Raw genomic sequence first — 24032 nt, 5'->3', positions numbered from 1 at the left:
GACAGTGCCGTTTTTTGGCAGCCATTTTAATTTTCGTCTTATTCTTAGTCTTAGTCATTTTTTAGTAATTTCAAAATGTGTTCGTCTTTGTCTAGTTTTATTCAACAATTCTCAAAATGTTTTCGTCTAGAAACTTCAAAAGTTTTAGTCCATTAAATAAATAAAACACGATAAAAACCATTAATAAAAAAGAAAAAAAAAAAAAGAAAAAAAAAAGGTTTCCAACAATTTCGAATAAACATGACAGACAAGAACATAAATGTAGAGTCTACAAGGACATAACCATTTTTATGATCATAATTCACACTCAGCAGGAAAACACATTATTTGCAATTAATTAAACTCACCTGGACGCCACGAACTTTAAGTAAAATGATTTCCAAGAGATTAAGGGGACAGTCACCGCTCTAAATGCTAATCCCTACGCGAGCGCTGTGCTAACGCTACAAGCTAGTTTAGTGTGCTGATCACTCAACACAGACCTTTACAGGCTAACACAACATGGCATAGCCAAGATAAGAAAAAACAAAACTTACCAAGCAGCACCTGACACGTTTCACAAAAGGCGCCTAGAATGGTCACACACTTAAGCCTGTGTGTGGGGCAAGGGGACTTGCAGCACATCACATGAGTGACACGACCAAACACTTCTAAATGCGTTCAACCTACACATACAACAACAAAATATCACACATTGTGAATTTATGACAGAAACTGGCGAATTTTGATCTCGTTCTCGTGTCGTCACACGACAACTGGCATACATCTCGTTATGTTTTAGTTTTCCAAGACACGTTTTCACGTTTCGTTGGAGAAATATTTTCGTTATCATCATCAATGAAGAAAACAGCACTGCTACCCGATAATCTCGGCCGATAAAAGCATTTTAAAATGATATCGAATAATATTGTCATCGGTTTTTCATTATCGGTTTTGGGCCAATAAGCATGTTGCCTTCAAAGTGGATGTAGAAGCCTTCTGCCTTTGTACAAGGGCTGGTCACAGTTTAGCACAGTGGTTTTGTTTATTGACCATTAAATGTCTCTAAACTAAAATGCCTGGGATTTTTTATGTGAGCTTTGTCTTTATTCAAGCATCCAGTGGGGCTTCACAGTATAATTAGCCATAACATGTGAAGTCCACAACTGCATACAGTGGTACCTCTTATTACGAACGTCTACACAAACGTTATTTTTTAGGTTACGACACATATAAAAGGGAAAATTTTGGCCTCTTGTGAAGAAAGAAAATTTCAGGTTACGAGAGGCAAAAATACCATATACTGTAAAAGATACGTATATACTTCCTGCTTTCTTTTAAATGTCATGCCATAAGATTATATTGCCCTATTGGTCGTAATCTTTCCCATCTCATCGCCTTCAGTATGGTGCTCTCCTATTGGCCTATTGTTGATGACTTTTCAATTTGGGTGTCGTAGTATGAAGATGTGCACAGGCGCGATGGTGTTATTGTTACTACAGTGGGTCGACGTCTGAGCCATTGAGCACAAGGCTCCTCATGTTTTTGTCTCACAAAGTTTTTTTAAGCTCACAAACGGTTCATTACATTAGTACCACATTAGAGCATAGGTCTCCTTGCATTTTTGTTAGGGGTGCACAATATCCATTTTTTGATACCGATATCGATAACTTCCTGCTCCTCAAAGCCGATACCGATATCGATAACCGATAATAAATATCTAGTTTTTTAAATGTATATTCACCCGAGTTTTTGAACACCTGGAGGTTTAAAAAAAATAATAATGGTGGATTCAACATAGATTTGTCTTTGATCTCACCAGAATTTTCATAATGACATGAACATTATTATAATGAACAAAACAAAGACAAGAACAGTCTTGGCTTCAAATAATATGCCAATATTTATTTTTTAAAATAAATATAATTTGAGTCTATCACAATCAATTACTCAATATAATTGAAGATGTGTTTCCTGAACAATGAGCACTGAACTAAAACATAAACCCAACAGGTACTGTGCTTTGTCATCAGATAAAAATATTTGGTGCTACAGGAGACTGTTGTGGTCTTGGTCCATGAAACAACTTTCTTAACCTGGGAGACAGGTTAGGACAGCAAGCCTATCGACAACCAAAAGGCCTCTCAATAACTTACTAACTTATAACTAACACTGTAAACATTATATAGTAAGGTTTATCACTCATTCCTCATAACAAAAATATGGTAGAACAAAAAGGATTAATGGCTTGCCTTATCATCAATATAAACGGCAGTGAGTGAACCCATATTCAATAAAGTATGAGGTTTATTCTCTGCATAGTATAAAATCCTACCAAGCATGCTGAAAGGACTAATATTACACGACAACTATTATATGTATGTATAGCATAGCACACTAGCTTGAGCTACTAGCCTTAAGCTTTGGCTGGCGTCTATAACACAACAACTTGTGAAGTTCTGTACATATAACCCTTCACCACCGAAGTAAACATATATTGCACATCCATATGTTATAGTAAACATAAATACTTACAGACATATATATTTATAAGTAACAGAAAGCATTTACGATTGTCAATGCTAACGCTAGACACAGCACTGTGTAAAGTGAATGAGTGGGCCAAATTATAGATGCAGCGAATAATTCTGACCGGCAGGTGGCAACAATACCCTGCAAATGGTCAACTGATTTCCCAGGCAGCGAGCACAGTTCATACTATTATCGGTCCTATTAAGAATGTTATTGGATTTATTGGGATGACGTCATAATTCCTATTATCGGACCGATAACTATCGGACCAATAATTATCGTGCACCAGTAATTTTTGTGTCACGAAGAGATAGGCGATAGACACTATTGATCTCGTGAAAGAGGACATCGCCTCACTTTAAAGCTAAGATACGTTATTTTTCTTTTTTTCTTTGCATTTTGTTCTATCATCTAGTTCATTACAGGTATTAACGGTTAGGTTAGCTCTATGGAATGATTCAAATGTCTTTGGCTGTTGTTTGTCAGTAATGCTTAGAACGGATTAGGGCATTTTCATGTAAAACGCGTCTCTATTTATGAAATTTTCAGGTTACGAGACTACTTCCAGAACTAATTAATGTCATAAGTACAGGGTCCCACTGCTTATCAGTATAAGATTTTTGGAGTTGGACAATATCGGGATATCGGTCATCATTAAAAAGTCATTATTGGACAACTCTACTCATAAGCGTTGCCATGTATTGACGAATCAGTTGATATTTGGCCCGAGGCTATTATTATATAGCTTCTTCATAAGCGTTCTGTCTTCCCCTTGTCTCACCCTCCATCTCCCTTATTTATATATATAAATGTGTGTGTGTCTTTGTGTGTGTGCGTTGTCTGCCTCTCTGTGTGTCTGCTCCCAGCCCCCCTGCGGAAAGCAAAGTTTGTGGAGAGCCCTCGCGTTCCTCAATCGGAGCTCAGCTCCCCCGACCCGGCTGGGAATTCCCACCTGGACAGATTGTGCCCAGGTAAGTTTCTGGCCGTCCCGCCCAGCCCTTCCCCCTTTTCCACTTCGTTGTGTTGTGTTGCCAGCAGCAGTCAGGGAAAGTGCTTTCGATTGGCACAAGGAATGTTAAAGAAAGATTGGTAGTCTTAATCCCACGTCACTCCGCTTCCTGGAGTCAGCGGTTGGTCTGTAATCCGCACTCCAGTCCGGTCTCCGTCAAACGTTGCAGTCTATACCAATCGACCCCCCATTGTCTTGCTCGCTTGGCTAAAGCAGGTCACTCAAGCTGTGCTCAGATTTTCAAGTGGATGTGTACACAAGTGAAGCTCAATTTAGCCCCAAAATGGTGGATTTGTCGATTTGTCAGCCTCTCCTGTGGAGTTTGTGCCCGTTGGGAAATCCAAGTAGGTGATCTTCACTTGGGATGAAAAAGTTTAATGATGAACCGCGACTGAAATTCACTCTTAGTGTTACTGTTTCCAACGGTAACTAACGTTACCACTGTATTTTGTCTTTGAGAATCATGCCGTCGTTGCTTTTTCGCCTGTCCAATCTGGTGTGCTGTTGAGGCGGAAGACGATGAATAATAGCCCTGTTTGTTTTTATTTTTTTCCACGATATTTGAGTGTTGTTCATCAAAATTTCTCTGGTGGTTTTAAAAATGTTTTGTCGTCTATTTTAAATTTTGCATACCCACTTGTATTTTTGTAATTGTTTTCTTACGGTTCTATTTTTCCTCTAATATTTTTCGATAATGTTTGCGTAGTTACAAATGACATTTGTGCATTTTTGTGGCTATATTTTGAGGTTTTCCCCATAATATTTTAGTCATTTATTTCTCAAATTTGTTTTTTTTCTCAGACATATGTATATAAATATATATATATATATATATATATATATATATATATATATATATATATATATATATATATATATATATATATATATATATAAATAAATAATATATATTAGGGCTGTCAAAATTATCGCGTTAACGGACGGTAATTAATTTTTTAAATTAATCACGTTAAAATATTTGATGCAATTAACGCACATGTCCCGCTCAGACAGATTTAAATGACAGTAGAGTGAAATGCCCACTTGTTATTTGTGTTTTATGGAGTTTTACCGCCCTCTGCTGGCGCTTGGGTGCGACTGATTTTATAGGCTTCAGCACCCATGAGCATTGTGTAAGTAATTGTTGACATCAACAATGGCGGGCTACTAGTTTATTTTTTGATTGAAAATTTTACAAATTTTATTAAATCGAAAACATTAAGAGGGGTTTTAATATAAAATTTCTATAACTTGGACAACATTTATCTTTTAAGAACTACAAGTTTTTTTATCCATGGATCGCTTTAACAGAATGTTAATATTGTTAATGCCATCTTGTTGATTTATTGTTATAATAAACAAATACAGTCCTTATGTACCGTATGTTGAATATATATATCCATCTTGTGTCTTATCTTTCCATTCCAACAATTTATTTTACAGAATATATATATAATTTACAGAAAAATATGGCATATTTTATAGATGGTTTGAATTGCGATTAATTACGATTAATTAATTTTTATGCTGTAATTAACTCGATTAAAAATTTTAATTGTTTGACAGCCCTAATATATATTATCATTTCCCCTTCTTTCATAATTTGAACTTTTCTTTGAAACATGTTGTATTCTTAGTTTGTGTGTTATGAAGGTCACGCCAAATTTTAAACATATAATTTATTATTTAGTATTTTTCTCCCTATTAACAAAATCAGAAGCAGAAAAGCGCCATTGCATGTAATTGACTTCCTATATATGATTTTTAAATTAAGAGTTTTTCGGTATAATTTTGTCCATAAAAGTTGTAAAGCAATAAAATAAACAACAACAATGAATGAAATGAACAAAAAACAAAAAAATTATAATGGGACAAAATTATTTTTTGAACAGATCATGTGACTAGCACCTTAGATGGTCATTTGCTTTGCTTAGCCAAAACCACCCGAGGACCTCAAGGCAAGCTGGATATAAGTAATTTTTTTCAAACCTAAGCTTTTAAAAGCGACAACAACGACTGCGCTAGAAGGATTGAAAATGTGGACCATGAAAAGCCAGAGAGCACCGCCAAAATGGTGTGCGGAGTTTCAATTTGCCCCACTAAAGACGCTAACTGTACAACAGAGCCACCACCAGCGGGTGTACCATATGTAATGGATGATGATGTTGGTAAAAATTACAGCTGTCCTAAGCAAACTGATTTAGAATTCCCCTCAAAAATGATGGGGAAAAAAAAAACTATCATTTTCAACTTATTATTAGAAATATTCTTGTAAGTTAATTTTATTGCTGACACTGCATTTCGGGGTCATCAACATGTTGTGCCCCCCTGCCCTAAAAGTTAAACTCCACCTATGCCGAAAACCTACACTAAATCCTTAATAAATACTGCTGGTACTATTGCTATTGCTATAGCATTTACACAGAACAAAACAAATAAATTATGAATAAAAATCGGAAGAATAATATACCGTATTGGCCCGAATATAAGACGGCCCTGATTATAAGACGATCCCCTCTTTTTCAAGACTCAAGTTTCACCAAATTAATTTTTATACAGAAAATAATTATAGTACATCCGAAACAAATGATTATAACAATATATTCCTCATTCAAATCTTATTATCTGAACATTTAAATATGTAAACTAAAGTGCAATCACATTCGTAAATGAATGGCTTCCGGTTTTTGAAATGTAAAATATACCAATCTTTTGTGATAAAACAACAAAATTGCAGTAACTGCATAAACCATCAAAGTGAAGTCTAACTGTAACTGTAGTCTTGAAACAAATCTGAATAAGGAAAAACATTGCAATAAAATAATGCAAACTGGTTAAACTAAAAAGAGTAGCTGAGATCTGCCATGACAGAACATCGCTTCAATGATATCTGGCGCCATCTAGCGTCGTGAATGGGTATAATGTCTAGACCGCGAATATAAGACAACCCCCTCTTTTTCAGTCTTATTTCAATGCAAAAAAATACACTGTCTTATATTCGGGACAATACGGTAATAATAATACATGTAATAATGTAACGAATCGGGTTCTAATGTGGCAGATGTATTTTTGCGTGGTGTAACTGAACACACCGCGTGGCTGATGTATCAGAGTGAGAGAGGATTTTTTACTTTTACTTTACATGTTGCGCTGCGGCAGACAGTAGTCATGTTGTGTTGCACAAGTTCTAAAATAAATGATTAAAAACGTGACGAAGCTGGTGATTTCTTTGGCAATGTTACAATAATAATAATTGTCACTTTAACTCATAAAGACTGGCGAACGGAGGAGGACCGCCGAGATTGTAGACCTTCTACGGCCGTATTTTTGAGCCAGTTCCCCACATACCCCACGCTCACATTTTTCTATCATTTCCATCTTAATTTCAATGGCAAGCCTCACCTTTTTCCTTTTTTTTCACCACTGCACCAACATTGTTGGAACCCATGTTGATTTCTCGCACAAGAAAATGCGCCGCGCGTCTGTCTGGCGGGAAAATAAAGAAACTGCGGCGTTGTCATAAATCGTCGTGTTTCGAGCATGTCGTTGAAAAGATTGTGTGTCGAAGCGATCATATGTAGAGGTGGCACTGTATTTTTACATCTATATGTGCAATTTTGTGTCTTTAGATTTTTTTTCCCCCCGAGTATTTTTAATTTTGTAAAATCTGTATATTTAAATTACTTGTTCACTGCATCCAATAGTTTTGCATTTTATTTCATTAGTATTTCCTCATTTCATTAGTTAGTTTTTGAACTGTTTTGCGTTGGCTCTCATTCAAGTTCAAACATAATGATTTCATTCACGCGACTGTCAATAACAAATCCCTGACACATTTCTTGTAACTACGTACAGTATATATATTTAAGATAATCATTTTACTCACTTCCATTGTGATTACTCTATATCCTTAATACCATCTCTTCTCTGAAATATTGACATCTTTCTGAATATATTGTGAAGCATTTATCCCGACCCCTAATTGAGTGGTATCTTTTGAGGCGAGTGTACGCGAGTTACTGCTGCAGATGTGACGCTTTGGGAAAGGTAATCAACAGCGTCACTGAGCCAAAGAGACCGCTTGATTCCAAACGGGACGGCGGCTCGGTTTGCAGCAGAACTGCAGGGAAGGCTGCGGTTGAGAATAGCTTTTATTTCTTTGGCAGACAGATGGACAACTTAGCTCTTAACCAGCATCTCCTGGCACTTGTCACGGCAGGGTGTCGACTTAAACACCTGCTGGCGTGCTGGCTCATGGTGCTGATTTTATTTGTTGACTTAAAAGATACTCATCGGAGTAGTTTTCTCCTATCTGTGATTCAGCACTTTTTCAAGCCGTCACGTAGAGGTTCAGGAAAAACTGCACAACAATAGACATGACAGGAGTTCTTGCCTTTTACACAGAACACAGCAATGTGACTGTGTGCTTTACTTTTAACAAATATACATACAGCATTGCTGGAATACATAAGCACATAGAATTGGTATTAACTTATTAATTGAACGATCACTGCCACCCTCCTAGACTGAATGGATTGAACGTTTCTCGCTGTCAATGAGTCAATAATTTAAATTGGGGGGAAAAAAAAAAAACTACATTTGGGAAAAATACATCGAAAAGAAAAACGGCTAAAAACAGAGAAAATCCCAAAATAGAAAAAAAAAAATTCAAATAATGCTATGTTATAACTTTTAGTTATTAATTCAATTAATAATTAAAAAATATATATATTTAAAAGAAATTGGGGAGGGGTTTAATAAAGATTAAATGCCTCCTTTTTATTTTTTATATATAGTAGTATAAAAAAGTATCTGAACCTTATAGAATTTCTCACATTTCTGCATAAAATCACCATGAAATTTGATCTAATCTTTGTCAAAATCACACAGATGAAAAAAACTGTCTGATTCAACTAAAAACACCCATTTACAGGTTTTCATATTTTAATGAGGATAGTATGTAAACAATGACAGAAGGGGGAAAAATAAGTAAGTTAACCATCACATTTAATATTTTGTGGCCCGCCATTTGGCAGCAATAACTTCAACCAGATGCTTCCTGTAACTGCAGATCAGTCTGGCACATCGATCAGGACTAATCTTGGCCCATTCTTCTCTTCAAAACTGCGGTAGTTCAGTCAGATTCATGGGATGTCTGGCATGAATCGCTGTCTTTAGGGCATGCCACAGCATCTCGATAGGGTTCAAGTCTGGACTTGGACTTGGCCACTCCAGAACGTGTTATTTATTTATTTATTTTTCATCTCAAACCATTCTGAAGTTGATTTCATCCGTCCTCCTTTTAGCTTCAACTGTCTGACAGACGGCCTCAGGTTTTCCGGCAAAACATCCTGATAGGCTTTTGAATTCATTCCTCCATTAATGATTGCAAGTTGTTCGGGCCCTGGGTAGCAAAACAGCCCCAAATCATGATGCTCCTTCCACCATGCTTCATGGCGGGGATGAGGTGTAAAAATTCAACTTTGGTTTCATCATTCCACCAAATATTTTGCCACAACTTCTGTCGAGTGTCCAAGTGCCTTTTTGCGAACATTAAAAAACGACAATGTTTTTTTTTTTTTAGACAGCAGTGGCTTCCTCCGTGGATTAATCCCATGAACATGATTTTTGGCCATTGTTTTACATATAGTTAATGTGTGCACAGAGATATTGGACTGTGCCAGTGAGTTCTGTAAGGCTTTAGCAGACACTCTAGGGTTCTTTTTTTACCTCTCTGAGTATTCTGTGCTGAACTCTTGGCGTCATCTTTGGTGGTTGGCCACTCCTTGGGAGAGAAGCAAAAGTGCCAAATTCTCTCCATTTGTAGACAACTTCTCTGACTGTCGATTGATGAACATCCAGACTTTTAGAGATGGTTTTGTATCCTTTCCCAGCTTTATACAAATCAACAATCCTAGATCGCAGGTCTTCAGACAGCTCTTTTGACCGAGCCATGATGCACATCAGACAATGCTTCTCATCAAGACAATTCTTACTAGGTGTGTGTTTTATAGTGGGAAGCGCAGCTTTGAACTACTCATTAGTGACGGAAATTGTTTGTTAAAAATTGGTTTCAATTGCTCTTTGTCTCCTTAGGCACAGGGTTCACTTACTTATTTTTCCCCCTTCTATCATTGTTTGCATGCTATCCTCATTAAAATATAAAAACCTATAATTGTTTGGGTGGTTTGAGTTAAAGCAGACACTGTTTTACATCTGTGTGATTTTGACAAAGATCAGATCGCATTTGATGGTGTTATTATGCAGAAATGTGAGAAATTCCAAAAGGTTCAGATACTTTTTCATTCCACTGTATGTATATAAAAATAATTTCATTTTTATTTGCTTATTTTAAAGGTAAAAATAAGAAAATCCTGATATAAAATTAAAAGACTATAAATGTTCTATATTACTTTTATTCATAAACGTTTACATTTTGGGGGGGGGGTTGTTTGGTGTTATACTTAAATTAAGATTAAAGTTAAAATTGTATTATGCATTCTTCCTTTTCATTTTTATATTAAAAAAAATATATATTTAAAAAAATATATTTTGAATTAATTTTGGATAGTCTTTTCCTCTTTCATTTTATTTTTATAAATTAAGCATTTTACATTTTTTTGTGTTATTTTTTTTAATTTATTTTTTGTCATTATTGTGTTATTATTATTATTATTTTTTTTTAATCATTAGTATTGTTATGTGCCTAGGTAATCCTCAAATTTTTTTTTGATATATATTTGTCAAATATTAATTCAGGCATCATGTTTCAAAAAAAATAAATAAATAAATAAATAAAGGATTCCGAGGTAATACCAGAATAAGTGCCGACAACATCTAAAGATCCGATTGCGGGGTGTTTGGTCGATATGCGAAAGCTGATTAATGTGACTGTTTTGTTCCAGCACTCATGTGGCAGCTTTGCAGCCAATATAAACATAATCATGATTGACAGCATTACAATATCAAGGGTTAGACGCCATGTTTTTGCCAGAGTGACAATGAGACCACTCCTTTTCAAAAAGATGTGTCAGTGTAATCATATCTAAATGTGGCCTTGCTGAAACTCACTTAGTATAACAGGAAAATCCACTCTGGGAGGTTGTGGGAAAGGAGTAAACAAATGGTAATACATACTGCTACATTCATTTGAGTCCCAACAAAGGTACCTTGGGGATGAGTAGGAAAAAAAAAAAAAACACCCTCGGTGGAAGGAGCGGGAACCTCTGGGTACCCCACGATACGATACGATTTGCGATACAAGACTACAGGGATCAGGAAATCATTCTACGATATTCTACATTACAACTAATAAACAGAAAAACAAGCTATTTTCATCCTTCTACTATAAATCGGAATGAGTTTATCACTAGTAGACGTGCAATCCTTTTGAATTGGGATAAATGGCAGCGAATTCATTCGCTGCGATCGATTGGACGTCTATGGCAGTCAATGGCAGCCAATGCTCGGCAATCAGTTCATTTTGAGGCATTTCACATCATTTCATGTTGACCTCTTGGTTCCTTTTTATTATTTAAACCTGTGGTCGGGAGGTTTTTTTGACCGAGAGAGCCAAAACACCCAAAAGATTTTAAAATATGATTCCACATGAGCCATACTTTTTTTTTGTGAGCGCATTTGACGGCATCATGCGAGAGTGAGGGCACGCTCGGCTTTTACGAGCAGTCGCCGAGCTGTGAGTGAAATAAATCTTTAGAAAACAACAACGAAAGCCTGACATCGTTACTTGGGGTGTTACAATCATTGTTCAGTTGCACAGTCACCACTTGGAAAATAACAAATAGATACATGGTTGGGCCCTAAGTATGTTTCCATTGTGTGTGCATAACAGAGGCCGAAACAGGTGGAACCTCTCAGAGCAGCCGTGAGTCTTACTCTCCTGGAAGTGGTGACAATTTTGACAGACGGAAGTGAAACTGATAGCGCGCTTCTGTGACTTTGGTCTTGTGGTTTAATTTTCCCCTACGCATTTTTTATATACTCCAGTTCGCTCGACATTGAGTTGGGAGGGCCCAGCGGAGACTTAACACGTAAGATTAGCTCTGTACTAACGCCTATCAATGGGCACTGAATTGAAGCATATTACTGCAATGTACGTTTGAAGGTCCCAAAAAAATGTGTGAATACAACATCAGCTCATCACAGCTCATTCCTGTCAAGCGAGCAGGCCAGTTCCACATATAAAATTACAGTTTGGCGAACAGCCAGACGCACTCATCGAAAAAGCCAGATATGACTCGCGAGACTTCCCGACCTCTGATTTAAACAGTGACACCTTTTAAAAGCGATATATCGATTAATGGTGGGAGCATATCGATAACCTCTTGGGCTACAAAGTATCGCAATATCTCCCCTTTATGACATGTTGTCACACCCCATCTAGCTGGTATCCTGCTGATTGATTCTCTGACGTCACGAGCCGGAAGACAAAGCACATTATCACCGCAACGTTTGTGGTGGTGGTTTGTGAACAAAAAGGCTGTGGAATGTACTGAGTTGAAATCTTGTTTTTTGATAGCTGAAAAGGTTAGACAGGTTGAATTGAAGTTTTAAAATGTTGTTAGCAAACAGATCTGATGACGGGTGGGAACCTCTTGGTACTTTACAATTTGCGATACAAACATTATGATAAGGATCTCACGATTAGTGCTGCAACGATTAAGCGATTAACTCGAGTAATTCGATAAAAGATTCGAATTAAATTTTGCTGCTTCGAGTATTTATTTAATGAGAGTGGCGTTGTAATGGTTTGTTTTGTGAGTGTTTGCATTTCGTTTTATTGATCTGGATGGACACACTGCCCTCTAGTGGCAACAGTGAATATGCCATAACTCATTTCACATGGGTGAATCCAGCTGCTCCCTGTTAAGACCAACGTAAGGTAGGTTTTTGTTTGAGCTAATGTTTTTTTAATGCATTCGTAATTTAGTTTATAGGTATATTTAGCCGTTTTTTGTGGGAATATGTGTTTGAACCATTTGTTTAGAGCATTGTAAAAAAAAAAAAAAAAAAGTTAGCATTTTATAGGATTTAAGCTAGCAGACTTTTGCTATGTAAGTTATCCAATAGTTCTTTTGTTGTACTTAAATTCTCATTTATTTATTTTTTTATACCGTTTGAGGCTCAGCTCAGGTATTTTAATTTTTTTATGTTCCTTATCCGTTTACTTGATTATTCGAACTAACTAGTTCACCGATTAATCGTTACTAAAATAATCGATAGCTGCAGCCCTACTCACACTATGGCGATTATCAATACATTGCTGAGAAAATCATCCTAAAATATTCCACAAAACAACTAATAAACAGAAAAACAAGCTTCTGCTGTGAATTAGAATTAGTTTATCATGAGTAGAGGTTCAATCCATTTGAACTGGGAGGTATAGCAGCGAATGAACTAGGGTTGCAGCTATCAAATATTTTAGTAATCGAGTAATCGAGTGAAAATTCTATCAATTAAAAAATATCAGATTACTCGATTATTCGAACTACCGTAATTTTTGGACTATGAGACGCTACTTTTTTCCCCTCATTTTGAATCCTACGACTTATAGTGCAGTACGGCTTATTTGTTGATTTATATGGGTTAATAGTAGAGCTGGGAATCTTTGGGCACCTAACGATTCGATTACGATTACAATTCAGAGGCTCTGATTCGATGATAAAATGATTATTGGTGCACCCCACTCCTTTTAATGTTTTGTACATTCCTCCTCATTCCAAAAATCCTCTCAGGCTAAACCAAACTACGATTTCAGTATCAAGTTAACATATAACAGCAAACAAATATACAAAAATAACAGTAAATAAAAAAACTCCAGTCCCCATTCTGTATCAGCAGCTTTAAACTACATTCAATTAATTTAATGTTGTGAATCAACTGTTACAGTTGTTACAATTGCTCCCGTTATTCCATAATTTCCCTTCTGTCTATGTTTTTCAAAGTTTTAAAACTATTTCATCATTTAAAGATAGATACAAGACAAGATTCTGCCGATTTAGGAGTATTTTAGAGTTCGCTACAACAGAGCCTTCTAGAGAGGTCTACTGCTTTAAGATGGCGGCTGTTTACTTACGCCGGAGAGTGACATTTCGCATCTCTGTTCAATAATATATGTTCTAACACCGACATCATCTGTCATTTTCCATCTAGTTCTACATATATATGATATCTACTGTAGCCGTATGTTTGTAGCAACTAGCAACTGGGCGTTGTTTCTAGCGGCTGTCAGCCGCAGTCAGGTATGATTGCTTTTTTTTTTATCTAGCGGCATGAGTTGAACATGATATTTACTCTCGGTCCGTTCCTTATTGTGTCCCAAAGACCGCGCTGACTGTGTTTTACTTCCGCTTTACCTGGTATAATTCAATAATCGGAATTTGGATATTTGTGAATCGTTTTCGAATCTTCCACGGCCGAATCGCGAATAATCTAAAAATCGGAAATTTCGCACGCCTCTAGTTAATAGGCAAGACTTTATATGACGACGGTGTCGTAACACTACTTTAAGACCGTCATAATTATGACATGACATTATGATGGGCATAAATGAATACTTATGACAGATATCATTAAGTGTCATCTAGCAAATTATGTCACTTTATTTTATTTTATAATTAAGTCATTTATGGCCAGCTCGGATCTTTTACATTAATTAAAAAGTGAGATCATTTGCCGGATGACACAAAATGACATCAGTCATAAGCATTCATTAATGCTCATGGCAGTGTCATGTCGTAATTATGATGGCCTTATGACAGTCTTACGGCACCACTGTCAAATAAAGTGTTACCAAATACTGTAACTAGCAATCAGTGAAACAACTGGAACAGTAACTGAAGAAATAATTAGCACAGAACATGAATTTGGTTGTTATTTACGTCTGTAGTGCTGCGAGGCATGTTAGACGACAATATTGTTGACAGCAGGTGGCAGCAGAGGTTGACTTGTCTCCCCCAAAGGAGGCGTGATGGCCAAATGAAGCTTTTTGAAGCAATGAAGCTTTGTAGCAATCGGTTCAAAGTTTCATCGTGATTAATTTGTTTTTATGAGAGTCTTATGATGCCGCTGTCAAATGAAGTGTTCTTGGTTAATATCTTTTGGTGTAACTCCCATAATACAGTGAGGACAGGTGCGGCTTATAGTCCAGTGTGGCATACCTATGAAAAAATGCCGTTTTCGTGTCAAATTTGGTGAGTGGCGGCTTATAGTCAGTTGCGCCTTATAGTCCGAAAATTACGGTAACTTGTTCATCAATTAATCGATAACTACATGTAAATGAGATGAAGTTGAAGTATGATAGGTGTTGACTTTATTGTATTACGTTAGCTGCTTTCTATTGGACTCTGAGACTAACTAAACACAATAGTAACACAAATTATTGTATAATACTTTACTACCGTAATTTCCCGAATATTACGCGCATTTTTTCCCCCCAAAATCAACTTGTAAAATCATGGTGCACATTATAAACGGGTACATGGATGGAGACAGATATATATATATTACATAGATTTTTACATAGATTTTTTTTTTTTATTATCACGGCCACGTTGTGTTGAAGACACGTATGCGGCGATCCGTTGCCGACCATTACGGTACGTGGCGTCACCATTTTATTTCGGTAATACTTCACTCTGATCGGCCGAATGATTTCGTCTGTGTTAAATTCTGCTTTTTTCACTCTTCTTAAAGCACAGAATTTAGTTTCTTGAACTCATTTGAGTCAACGTTTATTGCAGCTCCGCAACTCGGACCATAACAAACGTAACTACACAGACTTGCTGTGTGTGTCTGTCAACTAACCCAAATAACAATAGTTCCTATTGTTACTGTCGTGTCTGTTTTATCTTGTCTTGAAAAAACTAGAATACTTCGAGTGCCGTGTTCGACGTTTTATTTTTTGCTTTCAATGAGCCGACAGTCCGGCTATAATGCGGCGCTCTTTCGTCTAGCCTCAACGGCCCTCTGGCTCATAGACAATCACAACATAGATATGACAATACAGCAGCATGGATCCACCAGTGCCACAACATAGAACAACATAACATAGAATACCAATATGTCACAGTGTCGACAGTGATGAGCTTTCTCGGATTTCCGACTTACGTTCTCACTTTCATTTTACCGTATCAATCCATGGAAGAAACATTTAATCATCATGATGATACGAGCAAGTTATACAGCAGCCTTTAAAAGAAAAGTCACATCTGTTTTGTTTTCTCCTAGATTCTGGTAAATTGGAGAAGTTGTCAAATCATATTATTACTGTAAATATTGTCAGTTTATGGTAATGTTTTGAACTACCAATATGCTATGCTTGTGCTGTGTTTCACCAGTCAGTAAAATGACATTTCTGTATCTGTACACGAGCTTTGTTTTCTAGTATTCTTCTATTTATTGGTGCTAAAATTAGGGTGCGCGTTATAAACGGGTACAATAATTTTCCCTAGATTTTACAAGTAAATTTAGGGTGCGCGTTATACACGGGTACACCTTATATTCGGGAAATTACGGTATTTGTTCCCTAGTTTTAGTGTCTTAAACCTGCAGAGACCTCACGTGTGAATAAAAGTTTTGAGAAGATAACATCAAAGGAATTTGACGTTCCCGATGATCTCCCACGCTGCTGTTTTCTCGGCGTGCAAAATATTGGGATTTATTCTATCTGTGGGAAAATTGAATCAAGTGTTGTGCTGTTTCTCACGCATCTGACTTGTTTGTTCTTTGAAGTCGAATGTGACCAGGTGAGAGCTGAGCCCTTTTCCCGTTATTAATCCGCTTTTCCCTGGGATGTACGGGATACGCATTCCTAGCTGTGCGGTGGAAGATAGTTGCCATGGCAACCATCTGTCTCCCCATTTGCAGCTCAGGAATCCGGTGGGTGGGGAGCGTGTGTGTATTTCTGAGATGTTTTCATACGTTTACGCTGGGTCATTAGGGAGCCTGGAGGCGTCATGGTGATGAGATGGCATTCACTTTGATTTGCTGACAAGTTTGCTTGATGATTTTTTTCTCCCCGAACGCAAAGTGCGCGCGATATGTAAGCCTGCGTTGATAATAGCGCCATATAACACAAACACATTCTATATTATCAGCTCATTAGTGATCTAATTAGCTCATTGCTTCATCACGGGAACAGGCAAGACGTTTGATGTGACAAACAACCATATTCTTTTTATGGATGACAAAACTACATGAGTTATATAATATTATTACCTTATTTTTCGGACTATAAGTCACAGTTTTTTTCATAGTTTGGCTGGGGGTGCGACTTATACTCAGGAGCGACTTATGTGTGAAATTATTAACACGCTATTATGTCATTTCACATGTTATTTTGGTGTTTTGGAGTGACACTGATGGTTTGGTAAACTTGTTTGCATGTTCTTTATGCTATAGGTATCTGAATAACTCATAATAGCTGTGTTACATTTACATACTGGCCACGTTTGCATTTTGTTGTTCATGCATCATGTAACATTAACATACTGTACACTTATTCAGCATGTTGTTCTACCATATTGTATTTTAATTTGCTTTTGAAGTTGACATATCTGTTCTATGTGTTGGATTTTATCAAGTGAATCTCCCCCAAAAATGACTTATACTCCTGTGCGACTTATATATGTTTTTTTCCTCTTCATTGGGCATTTTATGGCTGGTGAGACTTATACTCAGGTGCAACTTATAGTCCGAAAAATACGGTACTTAATTGAAAAATGTTTATTACTAATATGCTGAATGCAAATCTATCAAAATATCTGCACTGCAAATTAAGCTATTAGCTTTTTCGGTTGGCAAACGACGAATGTGTTAGCCTTGGCAGCAGTGTTTGGCAACGATGACTATAATGAAAATATCTCGTCTCGGATAAATTATTTACATCACGATGACAAGAGGATGATGAGCTAAAAATGTGTTTTGGGGGACTAAAATATAACGAGACGAATGCAGCTTTCATCAGACGAGACGTCACATTTTCACAGTGTGTGACATTTACAGTGAGGAGCAGAGTGTTTGCACCCCCTGTGATTTTGCAAGTTCACCCACTCAGAAAATAGGTAGAGGTCTGAAATTTCATTCTTAGATGTATTTCTACTCATGGAGACATAATCTAAAAAAATCCAATTTTTAAAAAATAATGTCTTTGTAATTTACCGAGGTTCATAAGTATTTGTACCCCTGAGAATCAGCAATAATAATGACATTTGAGAGTTGTCAGTCAACCTTAAAAAAAGTCCACCTTTACCCCATGAGCCATGAGTAACCACCCACCCACCACCCATTTGTGCCCAATATTGTCACTTGTGCACCCCACAGCCAGCCATAATCCAACTGCTACCATGGAAAAGACCAGAGAGCTTTCGAAAGACACCAGACAAAAGATTGTTAAGCTCAACAAAGCTGGAAAAGGCAATGGGACAATTGGAAAGCAGCTAGGTGAGAATAAATCAACGGTTGCATCAATTAGTAGAAAATCTACCTCGGACTGGGGCTCCATGTCAAATCTCTCCTCGTGGGGCATCACTCTTGATGAGAAAAGTGAGGGCTCAGCCTAGAACTACATGACAGGAGCTGGTCAATGACCTAAAGAGAGAGAGGGTGCACAATTTCAAAGGTGGTGCAATGGTTTTAAATCATGCATTGCTCAGAAGGTTCCCCTGTTGAAGCCAGTACATGTGATGGCCATCTGACGTTTTCCAGGGACCATTTGTATGATGCAGCGGGGTCGTGGTAGAAAGTCATGTGGTCAGATGAGACCAAAGTAGAACTTTTTGCTGGAAACTTACTCGTCGTGTGTGGAGGAAAAAGAAGGATGAGTACAGTCCCGAGAACACCATCCCCACTGTGAAGTATGGAGGTGGAAACCGCATGCTTTGGGGCTGCTTTTCTGCAAAGGGGAACGACTGTACTGAATCAAGCAGACGATGAATGGTGAAATTTTGTGGCTCAGATTTTGTGCCACAACCTCAGTCAGAGACTTGTAGATGAGTCGTGGCTGGATCTTCCAGAATGGCAATGATCCGAAGCACACAGACAAGCTGACCAAGGAGTGGCTGCGTAAAAAGCATATCAAGGTTCTGGAGTGGCCTAGCCAGTCTCTAGACCTCAATCCAATAGAAAATCTTTGGATGGAGCTGAAACTTCGTGTTTCTCAATGACTGTCCTGAAACCTGACAGATCTAGAGAAGATATGTGTGGAGGAACAGGCCTATGTCAATTAACTGGAAACACATCAATGATTGAAATTTCAGACCTCTACCTATTTTCTTAGTGAGTGAACTTGCAAAATCACAAGGGGTTCAAATACTTCTGCTCCACACTGTGTGTAGTTAGCCTGCATCATAGTACAGTATATGGTTGTGTCACATGTGATGTACTGCGCCCCCCTCTCCCCGACTCACCAGTGTCGTCTCCAGTCGCTCCAGCTTGCACAAACGCACGCTCGATAAGATTTGATATTTTATCTTGGCCGGAGAGAAAATGCAATGTTGCTCTAGCCTTTAAAGATCTTTGCTAAGTGATCATCACACACTACATGTAACTCGTAGCGTTAGCATAGCTTTCGCGTTAGCATTGGGCTAATGCTAACGAAGAGCGTCCTCTTAAACTCTCGAACAACTTTTTTTTTTTTTACATACAATTGGTGGAGTTTTGGTGGGTATAATTAATTGAAAATAATGTACTGTTTTCCTGCTGAGTGTGTATAATCACCAGGTTGGCGTTGTCCTTGTAGACGCTACAATAAGTGCTCGTTTGTCAATGTTCATTCAATGGTTGTTTTTGGAGTTTAAAAAAAATATATATATATATATTTTACAGACGAAAACATTTTAAGTAAATGTTGACTAAAATTAGACAAAATTTAGTTTTGCGTTTTCGTCAACAAAAACTAGATAAAGACAAACGCATTTTAAGATGACTAAGACTAATAAGTATTATCGTCCAAAAGACTAAGACATACATTTAAGGGCTGCCAAAAACAGCCCTGCTTGGCAGAGGTCCTCTGTGAAGCAGTACAAGGATCAATTTTCTGCTCTTTTTGTGTTTATTTGCTGCTTAGCCAAATGGCATTGTTCAGTCTCATTGAGGTCTAGTAAGTTATTTTATCCTCGTAGCTTCGCAAACTTGGTATTCACAGGTTCAAAAAGACCGACAACAATGTCGACTTCTGTGTATTCAGTTTATTTTCATTGCTGTAAGATGAATTCGCACTTGTAGATAATGTGTGCATTATCTGTATTGACATGCATGATTCTATCACACAAGCTACATCACAATGTGTAAGAAAACACCATTGACTGATGATTTTGCCTTTTCTGGAAATGATTTGCATAAAGGTTGCAAGTTTTGTATCACCCTAAAACAGGGTAAAACGGGAACCTTTTTGGCTGAGAGAGCCATGAACACCACGCATTTTTAAATGCAATTCTGTGAGAGCCATACAATATGTTTAAAACTAAAAATACAAGTAATGTGTGCATTTTATGTAATTTCAACACTTTTAAAGTACAATACGTCTCTGAATTCTTTTTAATAACATTGTTATGCTGTTGCTAATCAATGATGACTATTTCTTACCGTTAATGCAACTTCTGGTGCTGCATGGTTTTGCTGATGGCTTTGTAGTCTGGTTGATACTTGGTAGGGTTAAGCTTCATACAGGCGTTGATAAAGTTAAGATGCATCTCTTTTCATGTTCACGAAGCGCCACGAATCCTGTTTTTCCCCACGCACGGAGCGTCATCAGTGCACACCAAAACAAGTCCATCCATCGTTACAATTTTTTTCTTTAGCGAACTCTGTGAAGGACTTGAATAAATCCTCCCCTCTTGTTGTCCCTTTCATAGTCAAAACCTTGCAATCACACTGAACTGGGAAAAATTGCTTATGTCTGTTGACTCATTCAAAGCGAGAGAGAAAAACCGTGCCGCATTTATGTCCTTATGTCTTGCTGAAAAGGACGATACTCCTTGTCTTTTTTTCTTTTTGTCATCTACTCTTAAGTTTCTAAAATTGGCTCACAAAGCAGAAAACGAAACTGAAAACGAGGGAAGTTTACTTCCTGATCTCACGCACGTGCGCACATCGGCCGCTATGTTCGACAGCAAAATACGGCAACCCCACTTGAACAGTGTCTCTGCCTCATCTGCGTTGCCTATGCGATTGATAGATAGATAAATTGATAGACACAACGACATTTATGTTTGCTACTTTTCCACAAAAACTACTGCGAACCGGCTTTCTAGTCGCCGGTGACCGTCGCCGTTTCGCGCAATGCACAAAGGAGTATATCCAAACTTTTGTTTTTGTTTTTTGTTTTTTTTTTCAATAATAAAGATTTGTTTGCAAGCCAGATGCAGCCATCAAAAGAGCCAGCTCTGACTCGTGAGGCAAAGATTCCCGACCCCTGCCCTAAAAGATTATATCTGCCCATTTATGTGAGATTATTGCAAAGGTGTCACTTTTATTCATGACAGCTCACATTGAAGTTTTGTCTTCCCTCCACGGGATGTACAGTAATTATACCCCAAATTCCAGTCCAGTACAGTAATGGAACAAAAATGAGAAAATGTTCATCTTTTGTGTGGCTAGAGGATGATTTAACTACCGTATTGGCCCGAATATAAGACGGTGTTTTTTACATTGAAATAAGACTGAAAAAAGGGTTCGTCTTATATTAGCTGTCTAGACGTATTACCCATTCACGACGCTAGATGGCGCCAGATATCATTGAAGCGATGTTCTGTCATGACAGATCTCAGCTACTCACAAGTTGAACCAGTTTGCATTATTTTATTGCATTGTTTTTAGTTTGCATTATTTTATTGCATTGTTTTTCCTAATTCAGATTTGTTTCAAGACTACAGTTACAGTTAGACTTCACTTTGATGGTTAATGCAGTTATTGCAATTTTGTTGTTTTATCACAATAGATTGGTTTTAGGGCTGTCAAAATTATCGCGTTAATGGGCGGTAACTCATTTTTTCAATTAATCACGTTAAAATATTTGACGTAATTAAAGCAAATGCCCCACACAAACAGATTAAAATGACTAAATGGCCACTAGTTACCTGTGTTTTTTGGTGTTTTGTTGCCCTCTGCTGGCGCTTGGGTGCGACTGATTTTATGGGTTTAAGCATAGTGTAATTATTAACATCAACAATGGCGAGCTAATAGTTTATTTTTTGATTGAAAATTTTACAAATTTCATTGAAACGAAAATATTAAGAGAGGTTTCAATATAAAATGTCTATAACTTGTACTAACATTTATCTTTTAAGAACTACAAGACTTTCTATCCATGGATTGCTTTAACAGAACTTTAATGTTAATGCCATCTTGTTGATTTATTGTTATAATAAACAAATACAGTATTTATGTACAGTATGTTGAATGTATATCTCCTTCTTGTGTATTATCGTTCCATTCCAACAATAATTTAGAGAAAAATATGGCATATTTTATAGATGGTTTGAATTGCGATTAATTACGATTAATTAATTTTTAAGCTGTAATTAACTCGATAAAAATTTTAATCGTTTGACAGCCCTAATTGGTTTATTTACATTTCAAAAACCAGAAGCCATTCATTAAGATTAAGATTTGAATGAGGTAAAATAACATAAAATATATATCATATAAAATATATCATATAAAAATTAATTTGGTGTTCAAAAAGTCTTTTTTCAAACTTGAGTCCTGAAAAAGAAGGGGGTCGTCTTATAATCAGGGCTGTCTTATATTCTGGCCAATACGGTACATTTGGGCCCATTTGTTGTAATTTTCCTGTAATGTTTCAATGTGAAAACTTTCCAAAATTACTAGGGCAATGATATTTTATAGACATAAGACCCCCCTCTACCTCATCACCCCAGATGTAGATTAATGATGATCTAGATTAATATCTGCGATCCTATCAGATATCTGATTGCATCGTAGTGTGAAAAAAAAAAAAAAAACAACAGAAACAACAAAAACACTTTTCATTGTTTCATTTTTTTCGAAAATTTATTTCTTAAGCCTCTTGTTGTCTAAAAGGCGTTAAAGTTTATATTTATTGATTGGATGTTAGTTTAGATTGTGTAAGTGTAGGTTTAGCCTTAGTGTAATATCATGACATAACATTATTCTGTCTTCTAACGGACACTGCAATTACCTGCCTGTCTGGTCCGACCTGCCCGGCCGGAAAACGGCGACAACAGAAGTAGTGAAGCGAGTGTCTCTGCTGTTTATTTAAGTATGGACCATCTCGCGCACTCATGCAATTATAGCCTCTCCATTCGGGAACACCCCAGGGAGTTAAGGCAACCTGAAGGGGTGTGCTGCAGTCTAATTACATAATGTGGTAGATAGCATACTAACGATAAAGGAACATACAGTCAAATCAACTTGGGGAAAATGTTTTCCTGTGGAATTCGATTGAAACTGCAGTGACAATAATTGCTGAAAAAAATTGATATTATGAGTATGAAAAGGAACCCCAGGATTGGAAACTAATATTGCTATTTTCTTAAAACCTTCTTGTGTTGATGCTACAAACTTGTGAATTTTAGCAATACCCTTAGCATTTAGCACAGAGTGTCATAGCTGTGTCATATACTGAATTAATATTGCCAGAACAAATTCCTTGATTGACTGCCCAAACTTCTGAGCCGTTTGAATTATGAGCCTCTGGCAGTATGGCCCGGCATTGCTCAGCTTTGTGTAACGAGAATGCAATCCAACCGAACTACTTCTCAGTCGTGGTTGCGACAACTACCCATGAACCATTGCGGGCGTAACATATATTAAATAACCGTCGCAACTGTATGAATATCCAGCCGAAATGAATGAATGTTTTTTTTTTTTTTTTAAATCCAGCATCTTGTTGTAGAGTACTCAAAGCCACGACGTCTCATCACAGCACATTTAAATTTGTACATGAATCCGTAAAGTTTGAAAGCCAACTGCGACATTACAATCGCATGAGACGCGTCTTTTGCCACAATCAGGGATTTTCTTTGATAATTTTTGGTATTTCAAGTTAACTGGCTGCACTAAATTGAGGTCTACAGAGATCAAACCCATCTAATAACACTGGCGGAAACATAAGGTACAACTGTGTACAATTTCGACAAGTTCCATTTATATACAGTGAAGAAAATCTCAATATCTCGCAATACAGAGCCCTAGTCATCCTCTCTTTAATACAGTGCACTCGCCCTGTCCCATGCACAGAACCCACCCCCCCACCTCCCCAAACATGATGCTCCCACCCCCATGCTTCATAGTAGGAATGGTGTTCTTGAGCTGGTACTCATCATTCTTCTTCCTCCAAACACGGTTAGTGGAATTACGACCAAAAAAGTTCTATTTTGCTCTCATCTGACCACAAAACTTGCTCCCACGACCCCTTTGCATCATCCAAATGGTTATAGTCAAACTTAGGACGATCCTTGACATGTGCTGGTTTAAGCAACGGAAACTTCCGTGCCATGCATGATTT

General features: G+C 37.2%; 1 protein-coding gene across 5 annotated transcripts in view; it reads left to right on the top strand.

Annotated features, from left to right (window-relative positions):
- Window positions 1–24032, top strand: part of tanc2b (tetratricopeptide repeat, ankyrin repeat and coiled-coil containing 2b) — a 299572-nt gene that overhangs the window by 187550 nt on the left and 87990 nt on the right. For 4 of the 5 annotated variants that reach the window (XM_057825716.1, XM_057825713.1, XM_057825714.1 and 1 more), the window contains one exon: window positions 3378–3482. The exons of the other annotated variant lie outside the window; for it this stretch is intronic. In XM_057825716.1, the coding sequence (XP_057681699.1) occupies window positions 3378–3482 (105 nt within the window). The remainder of the gene's footprint in view (window positions 1–3377; window positions 3483–24032) is intronic. 5 annotated transcript variants of the gene reach the window in all.

This window comes from Corythoichthys intestinalis, chromosome 21 (assembly GCF_030265065.1).
Source record: "Corythoichthys intestinalis isolate RoL2023-P3 chromosome 21, ASM3026506v1, whole genome shotgun sequence".
NCBI lineage: Eukaryota > Metazoa > Chordata > Actinopteri > Syngnathiformes > Syngnathidae > Corythoichthys > Corythoichthys intestinalis.
This window is presented reverse-complemented; position numbering and strand designations above follow the sequence as displayed.